Source organism: Eulemur rufifrons, chromosome 7 (assembly GCF_041146395.1).
Source record: "Eulemur rufifrons isolate Redbay chromosome 7, OSU_ERuf_1, whole genome shotgun sequence".
Taxonomy (NCBI): Eukaryota; Metazoa; Chordata; class Mammalia; order Primates; family Lemuridae; genus Eulemur; species Eulemur rufifrons.
Genome location: NC_090989.1, coordinates 9,006,434 through 9,020,689, shown reverse-complemented (window position 1 = coordinate 9,020,689; position 14,256 = coordinate 9,006,434). Strand labels below are relative to the sequence as shown.

At 45.3% G+C, this 14,256-nt stretch overlaps 1 protein-coding gene across 1 annotated transcript; it reads left to right on the top strand.

The window, feature by feature from the left end:
• Positions 1-5,684: 5,684 nt before the first annotated feature.
• CBR3 (carbonyl reductase 3) lies at positions 5,685-13,644 on the top strand. The gene is made up of 3 exons (XM_069472304.1): positions 5,685-6,086; positions 7,594-7,701; positions 13,158-13,644. The coding sequence occupies exons 1-3, from the start codon at positions 5,798-5,800 to the stop codon at positions 13,592-13,594; spliced, it is 834 nt and encodes a 277-aa protein (XP_069328405.1). The 5' UTR covers positions 5,685-5,797; the 3' UTR covers positions 13,595-13,644.
• The last annotated feature ends 612 nt before the right edge of the window (positions 13,645-14,256 follow it).

Here is a 14,256-nt window from a genome sequence, read left to right as displayed (position 1 = left end):
ACTCTATAGTTCCCCCCACACACACAAATTCCTGTCCACCTGCCACCTCAGAATGTGACCATTTGATAATAGGGTCTTTGCAAATGTAATTAGTTCAGATGAGGTTATTCTAGACTACGGAAGGCCCTAAATCCAGTGACTAATGTCTTCATACGAAGAGGAGAAGACACACAGACTCACAGTACAGAAGGCAGCTGTGGATCACAGACCAAAACCAGCAAGTGATCAAGGCAGAGCTTCCACACTGAGCATGGCTGGCACCTGGATCTCAGACTTGTGGCTTCCAGAACTATGAGAGAATAAATTTGCGTTGCCATCAGCCCACACTGTGGAACTCTGCTGGGGCAGCCCTAGGGAACTGATACATGTGCCATGCAGCGCAGCCACTGGACCACTAGAGGGCACTGTCTGGCAGCAAGTACTACCTACAAAGGGGACCAAAACAATTACTGGGAGTTCACAGAGAAATCCCCTAGGAAGAGTGTTCAAATAGTTTTCAGTGATAAACAGGTTATAATTTGTCCCTTTAAAAAACTGCAACCATTATCATCTTGCTGAATAAGTTGTGGCCTTTGCAGCAACCTGCCTGAGAGTCCCTTATAAAGACCATCCTTGACCTGCTGCTGTTTCAGGCACGGGAAGGTATCTGTAGGACAAATGCCCCCACAATTCCCCTTCCAGAAAGAGATGCACGTCTTTCATTTCAACAGACAGGGCCTAATTGCTCTCCAAGGAGGAGGTATATTCCACTTACCAGAAACGTATGGGAAAGGCTGCTTTTCCCCAGCCTTGGCAACACTCTGCCAAGATAAGAGGCAAAAACAGGCTTTAGAACAAGCAGTGATGTGGGTCCCAAGGACAGCAGTAAGGGCCCCTGGATCCACATTTCCCAGCTCAGGTGCTTCACCGGCCTGCTGGGGGCCCTTCTCCAGCCGAGCAAGGGTGTGGCTGGTTCCTTTCTGGGCATGGAGCCCAGCCTTGCAGACATCACGCACAAACTGGTTCCTACCACATCTGCAGGGAGAATATCTTCCAAATCAGCAGCCTTTACAACAAGCAGCACTCTTTGTCCCTGAGTCATTCTCAATCTAGAGACCAGAAACCAATTCCAGGGTACCAAAGGGACAGCCACCATGGAGACCTCAATAATACCATCACATACCTGCTTGCTGTGCCTGCTCCACCCTGGTGGGACCTGGATAACCCCACCACCAGTGTTTAGGCACAGAACACACAGGGAAAGAAGGTGAGGCTGCAGTTAAGTGAGGTGGCACCACAGGATCTGCCCTCTCCCTGCCTCCTCCCATGGCACTCACAGCCCCATTGTTGGGACTCTAAACCACTTTATGACCCACCCCTGCGAAAGGCAGAGAGTGAAGAATGGGGACCAAGAGCAGGAGGTGGGGAGTTACTAAGCTGTTTGTTGATCTCTTCATTGGACTGAGGAACCTGACCTTAATCTTGCTTCCAGAAAGACAAAAGGTTCCAGGCCTGCCCAGGCCTGCCCTCTGCAACCCAGACATCCTTAGAACATGACAGGAGTCAGCAGTGCTCCCTTTCAGGTAAGGTTACAGACAGGTTCTGCTCGCCTCCCACCTCTGCCCACGTTATCTGCCCCAGCACAGATATTCTGGCAGAGTCACGACTGTGCCTTGCCAAGCTCCTGTTATCCAGGAGGATGTCAGTAAATGCCTGGAAACAAATGAGCATATTGGTTTTAGACTGTTGTCTGCCTCCCTTTGCTGAAGAATATAATAACAGCAAACAATTATACAGTGTTACCATTTGTCAGTACTGCTCTAAGTACTTTTACAGTATTAACTTAATCCTTACAGCAATCATAAGAGAGAAGCACTATAATTATTCCCAGTTTACAGATGAACAAACTGAGGCACTGAGAGATGGAGAACTTTGCCCAAGATCACACAGTGAGTAAGCAGCAGAGCTGGAGCTTTGCAGCAGGGAGCTCCCCACCCACCATCTGTTGACTCCTGAACACACCTGGTACCTAACAGGTGCTCACCTAGTCACTGCAGGCATGCCGTGGACACGCAGCCCCTCACACCTCAACAGCCCTTTTAAAGGAGAAGAAGCCTGGACATACCATGATGCTGGTGAAGCCTTTGGTTCTGATCCTAATGATTTAGCAAACACAAAGGGATAATTGCCTGGCTAAGTGACAGCAAAGCCAATAATAAAAGAATCACAGCAATGTACCCAGTGAGAACCCATAACTCTTCTGAAGGTGTGCACGTGGCCATGCAGGTGGCAGCATCTGCATCAGGCACTGGAACTGCCCCGTCACTTCTGCTTTCAGGTGACACAGGTCCAGCTAGCTCAGATTTTTCATGGGGCAGATGGCGTCAAGGGGCTTTTTCCCTTGAATTCATTCTACTTGCACCCTCAGGAATGTATCAAAATTTCAAATTTCACATTTCTGTCCTGTTCTTAAAAGACTTGCTCACAATTCTAATCCTTTGTGCAATGCTGTGCATGCTGGCTGCAAGTGACAGGTGTTTACCCTCAGCCCGGGACAGGAGCTGGGAATCCTCTTTTAACTGCAGTCGTTTGCTACGGGTGCTATCACATATGACCACGAACTTCATGGGTTAAGACAACACAAATTTATTATTTTATGGTCTTGGAGGCCAGAAGTCTTAAAGTCCAGGTGTCAGAGCTGTGTTCCTTCCAGAGGCCCTAGGGAAGGGCCCCTTGCTGTCTTTTGCTGCTTCTGGAAGCTGCTTCCTCCATCTTCAGGTATCTCCGACATGTTCATCTCTCATCCTCTTGCTTCCCTCTAACAAAGACTCTTACGGATACACTGGACCCACAGGGATAACCCAGGAAAACCTCCCCACACCAGGATCCTCAATCACATCTGCAAATCCCTTTTGCCAGAGACAGCGACATTCACAGGCTCCGGGGATTAGAAGTGGTCCTCTTGGGGGAGGGGCACTATTCTGTCCACAATACCCTGAGCCCTTTCTAAACTCTTTCTCCTCTTTTCTCTTTCAAAGACCTCAGGCTCTTTTGAAGAGCACCTCACTTTGATTCAGCTAACCTTGTCACTATAACCCAGTGCTCTCAAACTTTGCTGCACGTTGGAATCATCTGGAGATCCTTTACAACTCCCAGTGCTTGGGTCACACCCCAGATCAATCAAAGCACAACATTCTGAGGATGTGGGCCAGTTAGCAACACTTTAAAAAAATACATATCTGCAGGAATTCCAATATGCACAGTTTGGGAACCACTGCTATGATCAACAGAATTTCCCAAAACGACACCCCACACCCCTTCACTGATGTGTGTGAGCGGGGTTGGGGGGGTCACGTCGTCTCAAGGTGTCCAACATTGACTCCAGGATCCCCTGCCCTGGAGGACTGCCATTCCATCAGGCCTATTGTCCTCCATTACAAACTCCAGCCTGTCATGTCCTTCCGTCCACAGTGGCCATACTCCTTCACTATACTCCTTCACTATACTTCGCGCCTCACAAACACACTCCACTGTGTCCTATGAGCCTGGCAAAACATCAACCCTCACACTTAGCCACTGCACCCTCGCCTGCACCAGCTGCTGCAGGGAAATCAGAGGTGGCTGACCCAGCTCTCCTGACCTTTATGACCACGGATCCCAAATGAGTCCCCAATTCAGCCAGTCAGTGCTGCCTAATTCCCTAATAACCTCACTTTCCCTATCTACAAAGTGGTTATTCTTTGTTATTCTTTCCTCAAGTCTCCCAGATGAAACCCTCTCAATGCTGACCTCCAATCTCTCACCCTTCAAAGAAATAAGAGATACCCTCAAGGCCTTGGTTGCCCTAACACGCTTGCATCTAAACCCACACACTCTGCCTTCTCTCTGTCACCAGAGAAGAGCTGCACTGCTCCCCAGGCCACGCCCCAACTGAGTCTTGCATCCACCCACCTTGCTGTTCCCACGCATTGTGTTCTCCCCTCTTCCCTCGAATTGTTACCTCTCTGAGATTATTACATAAGAACATGCTGTAATATCTCTCCAGCTTTTGAAACTCTTTAAAAAGGAGTTAAGTCATACAAAGGAAGTTCTCTAACCATATGGAATTAAGTTAGAAATCAACACCAGCCAGATAGTGAGAAAATCCCCACATAGGTTGGGAACTAAAAAACATACTTCAAAATACCCTTGCTCAAAGATATCAAAATGTAAATTATAATGTATTTTGATCTGAATGAAATTGAAAACACAACATCTAAAGTAGTACTTAAGGGAAATTTACACCATTTAATGCCAACATTAGAAAAGAAGAACTGTCTGAAATCAATGCCCCCTGCTTCCACAGCAAGAAACCAGAAAAAGCGTAAATAAAATCCACAGTGAGAAGAAGAAGGGAAATAAAGATCAGAACAGAAACCAATATAATCGTGGAGGTGGAGGAGGAGAAAAAGAGATCAATGTAACTAAAGAGTGATTCCTTGAGAAAAATCTAAACAATTGATAAACCTGTAGCCAGACAGATGGGGAAGAAAATATGCAAGACAAATTATTACTGTCAGGAATGAGAGAGGAAGTATCATTACCAATATTAAAAAGATAATAAGGGCATACTACAAATTTGTGTCAATAGGATCAACAATTTAGATGAAATATACATTTCAGAAAAACACAAATTAAGCTCACCCAAGAAGAAATGGAAACCCTGATTACGCCCCTCTATCCTTAAAATAGGGTTCCAGATAATCTTTAGGAAAAAAAAAGAACAAAATACTGGTTAAGGCACATTCAGAGATCACAGCAGGGATCCAACCTTCCTGACCTCAGGTGTGCACTTGGAAGAGAAGGTGGACTAGGGTAACAGAGGCACAGGCAGCTTAGCCACCTCTGCCTCGGAAAAGCTGAGTCATGACAAGATCACAGTTCTCCCCAAGTCTGAGTCACTAATCAAACACACGGATTACACTGAACGTGGATGGAGTTTTAATTTTGTGCCCAAATCTTGACACACCCTCGGGAATTTGTTTTCAATTGGACTTGTTCCCGGGTACACACATCTCACTGGGAAGAAGATATATATAGACCAATTTAGATCTATACAGATATCTACTCTCCTTGGACAAACGTAAATGCAGATAATTTTATCATTTGTAGGAGTTATGTAAGGATCAAATTAAAAATTCCCACTAAAGGGTGGACCCACAGTGAGAATTTCCTCCCACCTGGGGACACGCTGGGAATCAGCCACGTGGCCTGCCCACACCTGTTAAGTCTACTCACAGGACACCTAATTCTGAATTTTTCTTGAGCAAGCAAAGGGATCTATGTCCAGAGAAGCAGTTACTGTGTCCAAGTTATTTCACTGCATCTTAGGAGAAAACATTCTCATTTTGCAGTGGACGATGGGCGCACGCCCAAGAAAATTACTCAGCTCTCGCTTTCCTCCCTTTGGGGTTCTCCCCAAACAATTTCTTCAGTCCAACTGCCGCGAATCTGCAGCCCGCTACTGACCCGTCACCATCGGTTTGGCTCTGGGGGAAGCACAGCTCCCTGGGCGCGGAGCCTGGATCAAAGAAAGCGCAGCGCGGGCAGAGGGCGGGCCCGGGAGTTGGGGCGTTACGAAACCTTCAGGAACAGAGGGCCCCTCCTCAGAGGGGAGGGACCGAGGCCCGGAGCCTTGTTGTCTAGGATTCCCAGCGCTAGGTCCCAGAACTTCCTCTGCGCGGTTGTTCTGACTCTGTCCGGCTCCGCTGTGCGCGCCCCGAGTGGTCGGAAGCCCGGTCTGTTCTCCACGCCGGTTCCCCGCGCGCCCCACCGGGACATGTCGTCCTGCAGCCGCGTGGCGCTGGTGACCGGCGCCAACAAGGGCATCGGCTTCGCCATCGCCCGTGACCTGTGCCACCAGTTTTCGGGGGACGTGGTGCTCACGGCGCAGGACGCGGCGCGGGGCCAGGCGGCCGTGCAGCAGCTGCAGGCCGAGGGCCTGAGCCCGCGCTTCCACCAGCTGGACATCGACGACCTGCAGAGCATCCGCGCCCTCCGCGACTTCCTGCGCAGGGAGTACGGGGGGCTCAACGTGTTGGTCAACAACGCGGGCATCGCCTTCAAGAGTAGGTGCGGGGACTGGGGGAAGGACGTTCCCGGGCGCTCCGAGGGTGCGGGGCAGGGAGCCGCGGACTCCCCATCCACCCACTTGAGTGATCGAGGAGGGCGGCGCCGGCCCCTAGGGATGCGCTCAGCTCTGGCTTCCCGCAGCCGGTTTTCCCTTTCCGTGATTCGCTGAGCGCCAGGCGGGCCGGGCGACAGACACAGCGCGCCCCGCCCGCCGGCCTGTGCGGACTTGTGCGCTGCCCAGGGCCCTCCCCGAACTGTCAGCTGCTGTTTGCAAGAAAACTGGCCTCCTAGGAGAGGCCAAGCCCTGCCACACTCATCAGCTTTCTGTCCAATGCGAGAAATATTCTCTCTGTGAAGGGTCTCCAAGCTCACTTTGGGCTTTCACTTCCCTTGAAAGGGCTCATTCATAGATGCCCGGAGGCATTTGCTCGCGAAAGGAAGTGAATCGCTAGAACACGATTAGCGCGCACTTGCACATTAGCGGACTTCATAGGTTTGCTTTTTTTTTTTTTTTTTTTTTAATGGAGAGCTTTAATAGGCTCCGGCAAAAAGAAAGCGAGCCTTAATTCTCTCTCCCAGGGAGCTTACGTTTGTTATAATACATGCACATGTGGTTTTTAAGAACATCTTCGGGGGGGGGGGGCGGAGGGTGGGAATCTAGATTACGTATTCTAACTGCTAAAGTTACTCAGCTGCCACGTGCTGAGGGTACAAAGAACTAAACAGGCCAGCTTTACTTACAACCCCGTGGGAAGAAAAGCCTGGGAGAACCATCGAGTAAAATGAAGGATGGCGGAGCAGAGGTCTCCACCCGTACCTTTGGCCCGGGGCGCTGACACTGCTGTGGAAGGGGACCCAGACTCCCTGCCGGCACCTACAACTCAGCCTGCGGGCTACTTGCAAGCTGGGGAGGTGGGGCGTAGGTAGGGGGTTACCACCTCCGGGAGCAGCCCTCAGCCATTGGATAAGGGATCTGTGAGTAAATACCCAGCTTCCTGGACGACAGGTGGAGGGACTTTCGCGCTGGATGCCCTTGCCTTTCAAAGTGTGGAAAATGGACCAGCCATAATTGCAAACCGGGGCAAACCTTGGCACAGCAGAATCTCAGGCCTTACTGAATCGAAATATGCATTTTAACAGAATCCCCAGGTACCTCCTATGTGTATCCCAGTTTGAGAAGCGGTGATCAAAGCCACGTGTTCTCAAAGCACGGCTGGAGACCCGTAGCTGTGACAGTCACCTGGGAATTTGATAGACTTCCGAGCTCCAGCCCGGAATCAGGCGCTCTGCTGGTGAGGCCCAGAAAGCTGTGCTTTTACAGGCCCTGCGGGTGATTCTGATGCACACTAAAGTTTGAGAACCACCAACCTAGGGGGTTACAATTTGTTTTAAAGTTAGCTTGTTTTTCCTTTAATTAGTTGTCATGAGATAGAATCCACTTTGTCATATGAGTTTCAGGGGGAAATGTATGACTTTCTTTTTGTTTCTTTCTCTTCCTAAAAGTTGATGATCCAACGCCCTTTGACATTCAAGCTGAGATGACACTGAAGACAAATTTTTTTGCCACTAGAAATGTCTGCACTGAGTTACTACCGATAATGAAACCTCATGGTAAGTCCAGTGTGTAGCCTGTCACGTTGCATCCTCATAAGGAGTAAGTCACAGGCTCCCCGGAACAGGGCTGCTCTGCAGGAATCACCCAGAGGTGTTGTTATTTCTCTGTAGGAGCAAAAATTAAAAGCTGCCGTATTTTCTCATTGTCTGGTTTCTCATTCAAACATCTTAGCTTTAGTTTTCAAAGATATATATGATATATCACAGTCCTCTTAGGATTCATGTCATGAACTCAGCTCAACCCTGGAATGATAGAATGTTACAGTTCCCCAAAAGTCTGTTGCCTCTGATCAACCTCAGGGAGTCCTCCAGCTCTCCAAGGTGATTGGCCCACACCTGGCTCATGTCGGGACTGGGCATAGTATCTATTCTAGCATTGTGACTTTTCTTGTATTCCTTTCTTCTTGTACCAAGCTTTGTCAAACTGATTCAGAAAATCCAAAAGAAATTTTGTTAGGAACTATCTTGTCCACACCCCTAAGTATTCAATAAATAATTTTTATTACTTTTCCCAAAAGTATATTTATTGAGGGCCTACCATATCCCAGGCATTATGCTGGATTCTGGGGGTGCAATGGTGAGCACTGTAGACGGGACCATCCCGTCCATGGAGCTAAGAGTCTAGTGTGGGAAATAGTCATTAAAAAAGAATCAGAAGTATAAAATAATAACTGTGCTAGGGTGGGGGAACACCTGCTTCCCTGAGGATTTTATTTCCCAACAACTTAACTGTAATTCTTAGGAAGAACTCTGTAGTTCTTATTAGAACTGTGATTTCCTTAATTTAGCATTTTAAATAAGGATTATCTCTGAATGCAGAAATTTTTTAACCTAAAAAGGTGGATGGTGAGAGTTGCACTTGTTCTCCTGTACTTCTCCTCATCAGTTCCTTAGTGGGATGGGATTGTGGAAAGCCTGCAGGTAGAGCTGCAGGTGCTGGTGGAGGGGAGCCTTGGGTCCAGATGCACAGGTGGTGAGTGCCCAGGGCCAAGGGGATAGAGTTTTAAAATGCAAATCTAAGTAAATATAAATGCATAGCTTTAAAACTCCTTTTACACGAATGGTGACATTTAGTATAATGTTTGCTATCTTGCTTTTTTCACTTCTTATATCTGGGGCTCTTTCCAGATTGAGATAAAAAAGATTTTTTTTTTTTTTCTTGAGACAGGGTCTTGGTCTGTTGCATGGGCTAGAGTGCAGTGGCATCATCATAGCTCACTGCAACCTCGAACTCCTGGGCACAAGCAATCCTCCTGCCTCAGCCTCCCGAGTAGCTGGGACTACAGGCATGTGCCACCATGCCTGCCTAATATTTTTTAAATATTTTGTAGAGATGAGGGTATGCTATGTTGCTCAGGCTGGTCTAAAACTCCTGGCCTCAAGCAATCCTCCTGCCTTGGCCTCCCAGAGTGGTGGGATTACAGGCATGAACCAGTGCACCCAACCAAGAATGTCTTTTTACTAAGTATCAGGAATCCTTTTCCCTGATGAATTTTAAAATCATAGAATTTGAGAGCTGCAAGGTATTGAAGAAATCTTGTGTTCCTACACCTCCACTTTACAGAGAGGGAAACTGAGGCAAAGAAGTGCACACAGACAGGTAGTAATAGAACTGGAAATAGTATCCAGGTTTCTTGACTTTACTCAGTCACATTAAGATAACTGGTTCTGAGGAAGTAAGAATTATAGTATCAAATGATTGTAAATAAAGCCATTCTGAAAGCTAATGGAAGGCTCTGGGAAGAGTGGGATTTGCTCAGAAGGAGCGAATCACTGTGTTCATCAGTTCTCCCTAACATTACTTCCTCAGGTGGGAAGCTCTGGTTTACAACACAATGCAAATATTTGTGACTTTTCAATAAACCTCATGTTTACCCAGAGGGTAAACTGAGCATCACTGCCTTTTAATTTGTAGGGAATCACTTTCTTCACATACAAAACTGATTTAAAAGACACTCTTTACTTAGCTATAAAACATAACTGTAAAGAAAATTGTATATGCTCCTCGACTTAAGATAGTTATGTCCTGATAAACTCATCATAAATTGAAAATATTTTAAGTAGAAAATGCATTTAAGAGAAGGCAGCAAAAGCCCATGAAGAACCCAGCACTTCTCAGCAACTCTCAAGGAAGCAATCAATGAGGAAATGGAGGCAGAGCAAGGCATGGGATGGTTAAGAAGCCAAGAACTTGACATGAATTATGTCTGAATCTCCAGAGCCTAGAAGACTGCCTGATGCGTAACGAGGAAAACAAGGTGCACAGAGAAAAAGCGACACATCCATGCACCCAAAGGCCTGATTTGGGTGGCTCTGGAGCCTGTGCTTTCATGAGACTTGTCTCATCTGTCATTGTTCTCTGCACTGTCAGATTATTTTGCATGTTTGGACACTGCTGCAAAATGAGCTTTTTAGAGATCCTTCACTCTAAGGGAAGTTTGTAACATTGCTAATCCAAATTATTATCTATTTGACCTACAGAACTTTTGATATTTTTAAATTAGTCTTGTACACCAACCTACAATTTGTTTATAGTTGCACAAGATCTCCCCTTTTCTACTTTTGAGGCTAGCTCAAATATACCATTTCTTTAGTTACAAATGGTTAAATCTGTTTATTTTCCATAAGGTCACCCTGTCTTTCATGGTGAACTAACTGCTAACAGCTAGACCATTATGACAATAAGGGAAGTATTGTGTTTTGACATCATATTCCCTATAATATATTTTATTCTTACATTAGAGTGTTAAGATTTTAGTAAAAACATTTGGTCAAATAATTGTATAAAATGAATAGGTTCACATATTCCAATGCCTTTTTTATTTTTAATTTTAAGGTAGTATAAATTGATAGCTCCCCCAAAAGAATCCATCGGAGGATTTAAGTCTACCACACTCACTCACAATTCCCATTTTAATCTTTCATCTCTGAATTCAAGTTGTCTTCTTACTTTTACACATAACAGGAAATGTTCGTTTGGTTCTTCCTCAGCAGGACAAGACTTTTTTCTGAAGTGACAGCAAGGACTTTTGTTCCATATGGGAAAATCTTCTATAATTTAAATGGCTAGATTTTCTAATAGGAATTTTTTCATATCAAATTAAAAGTTTCTTATGAAGAGATATTTGTGATTTTGTGGAAATAAACCCCTGAAAAATAAAAAAATTCACTTAATTCACCTAACCTGAACATCATAGCTTAGTCTAGCCTACCATAAGTGTTCTCAGAACACTTACATTAGCCTACAGTCGGGCAAAATCATTCAACACAATGCCTATTTTCTAATTGTTTTGAGTATCTCATATAATTTATTGATTATTGTACTGGAATTGAAAAACATAATGGTTGCATGAGTACACTGGGCACAATTTCTAATATAAAGTCAAAAATCATAGATAGAAGCATCTGAAATTGGGGACTGTCTGTATTTGGCTATGTTGTTCAAGATGCTGAGTAAATAGGTTAAGCAACTATTAAGCCACCAGGGGGAGCTACTTGCCCGCTCTTCCTAGAATGAGGCAGCAGGTGTCTCGGGACCAGTGGGGCCACCTGGATCTCAGAAAAGAGTGGTGGTGCTGGTGGTGTCGGTGCCGCCCTTCTCAGGGATGACTGGACCCATCTGGTTGATGAGGCTGGCTGTCACCCCATGGCCTCTCTCCCAGAGGTGTGCCCTCAAATCAAAAAGGACACTTCGTCCCCTTAGGATTTTTATTTCCTCAAAGGCATAGCTTCTGTAACTTGTGTTTTCCTTTCCTCCTTTCCCTTTAAAATTTAATTCCTTGTAGCAGCCAAATGATTTAGAACAGAGCTGTTTAGAATGTAATGAAGACACATCGTTGTAGTATTCCTGGCCAAAATATCGATGTGAATCTAATCATAAGAAAATGAGACTAATCCAAATTAAGGGAAATACTATAAAATCATGGTCCAAGGTCTTCGAAAAAGGTCATTGTCAACTATCCTAGATTAAAATAGACTAAAAAGATATGACAGATGCAATCCACGATTCCACATTGAACTCTAGATTGAAACAAACAAAAACTATGAATGAACATTATTGGGACAACTGGGGACATTTGAAAATGGACTATTAGGTAAGAGTGTTATATAATAATGTCTTGAGTGTGATCACAGTTGTTATGTAGGGAAACGGCCTCATTCCCATATATATACTAAAGTATTTAAGGTGAAGTTTACAATATCTGCAACTTAAAGCAATAGAGAAAGGGAGAAAGCAAACTTGGCAAAATGTTAATTGGTGAACTTAGGTGAAGGGTGTATGGGTGTTTATTGAACTATTCTTGCAACTTCTCCATAGTTTTCAAATTTTTCAAAATTAAAAGTTTGGAAAGAACTACATAATACCATTGGGGACAGAGAGAAAAAGGAAGGAAAGAAATACTGAAGGGTCTCAGGAAATTGGGAGATATATGAGGTGCTAGTTCTCAAGGACAGAGTGAGGGTATCACCATAAGGAATTGGGGCCCATGAGAATGTCCAGTAGAATAGGCAGCGCCCCCAAAATATGTACTGTGGTGAATGCCATTCAGAAAATGAAATAAAATCGAGTGATCCTATTGGATGCAGAGAATGTGGATTCAGAATAATATGTAAGAAAATAATGCCCCCCTTATTGTATAGTTTTTGGCCTGCATGTTTGTTTTTATAGGCAAAATTTTCTTTCTTTCTTTTTTTTTTTTTTGGTAGAGATGGGGGGTCTTGCTATGTTGCCCAGGCTGATCTCAAACTCCTGGCCTCAAGCCATCCTCCTACCTCAGCCTCCCAAAGTTCTAGGATTACAGGCATGAGCCACTGTACCGAGCCTCACAATTATCTCTTTAGTAGCTGTGAATTATTATCAACATGAACATTAATTCATAATTTAATGAATATGAATCTATTAACCATGGACTAAAAAGTAATGAAATCAAAACCAGGATAGAGAATCAACCCACTCCACATGGGGAAGTGTCCATCATGAAGGACAGACAAGAGTTAATCCCAGGTATTGCTTGGCCTTGATTTGGGGCACTCAGGGATAGAAGTAGCTGCCCATGGCCCTAGGAAATCGTGCAAACCTAGGAAATTGAGAGCTTTAGTCCTTAGAGTGAGGGCGATGTCCCTCAGAAAGCAGGTTCATAAGCACTTGGAGGGTGTATGTGGTTTCAGAAAACTGCCTGGTAAATCTACCAATGTCCCACCGTACCCATCTCATGGAGAATCTCTGTGGAAGGGAAGCCCCTGTTCCTGATGGAGGTGTGTTTTTCCTCTTGGGTGAATGGGGGCCAAAAAAAGGTTAAAACCTACTGGTGCACAGATTTTTACACCTTTTAGCGTCACTTTTTTGTTTTTATCAGCAATGAAACCTGTACTACTCAATTGTGTGTTTGGTATATTTGACCAAGCATTGTTTCTTTGTGACAAGCTTTCATATTTTTATTATTCTGTTTCAGGGAGAGTGGTGAACATCAGTAGTTTACAGGGTTTAAAAGCTCTTGAAAATTGTAGTGAAGAACTGCAGGAAAAGTTCCGATGTGAGACACTCACAGAAGGGGACCTGGTGGACCTCATGAAAAAGTTTGTGGAGGACACAAAAAACGAGGTGCATGAGAGGGAAGGCTGGCCCAACTCAGCTTACGGGGTGTCCAAGTTGGGTGTCACGGTCTTATCAAGAATCCTGGCCAGGCGTCTGGATGAGAAGAGAAAAGCTGACAGGATCCTACTGAATGCGTGCTGCCCCGGATGGGTGAAGACAGACATGGCTGGGGCGTATGGCTCCAGGACTGTGGAAGAGGGGGCTGAGACCCCTGTCTACCTGGCCCTCCTGCCGCCAGATGCTACTGAGCCTCAAGGCCAGCTGGTCCGTGACAAAGTTGTACAAAATTGGTGAATGTCTGCTTTGGCACTTAATGCCTAATAAATATTGGTGCAATGAGTGAATGAATCCTGATGTTGTGGTTTGATCCTATTTCTGTCCTTCAGAAGGAATATCCATTAAAATCTCCCTGGGAGAAAGGTATCTAGATCCGGAATCTGAACGACTTTGCTATGTCAAACTCTTTAGCCTGAGAGGAAGAAGAACACAGTCTAAAACTGTAGTAGGCATGGAGATCACCAGTGGTTAAAACAGATTGCTGTTGCCCGTCCCCACGGTCTCCAATTCAGTAGGTCCAGGGTAGAGCCTGAGAATTTGCATTTCTAACAAGTTCCCAGGTGACGCTGACATTGCTGGCACTTGGAATGGGGCTTTGAAAACCACCTATGTAGTGAGTGGTCCCAGGGCCATGGAGTTGGATCTCCTCGGCCATTTTCCAGCCATTCTTTGCTGTTTCTAGTTTGTTGATTCTGTAAGGATGAAGATTTATTCTGTTTACTTAGCTCTGCAACCTTCCTTCACATCTCATTCAGTTTTGTTATATTTGAGTACTTTTTATGGGTTTTTCTACTTATGAAGAAGTAGAGGAGGATCAGGAGGAATGCCTTTTTTCACTGGGACATGATTTCTTTCCTGCTAGCTTTTTCAGCTGGGTTTTCGTTCTATGTTCCTTCCCA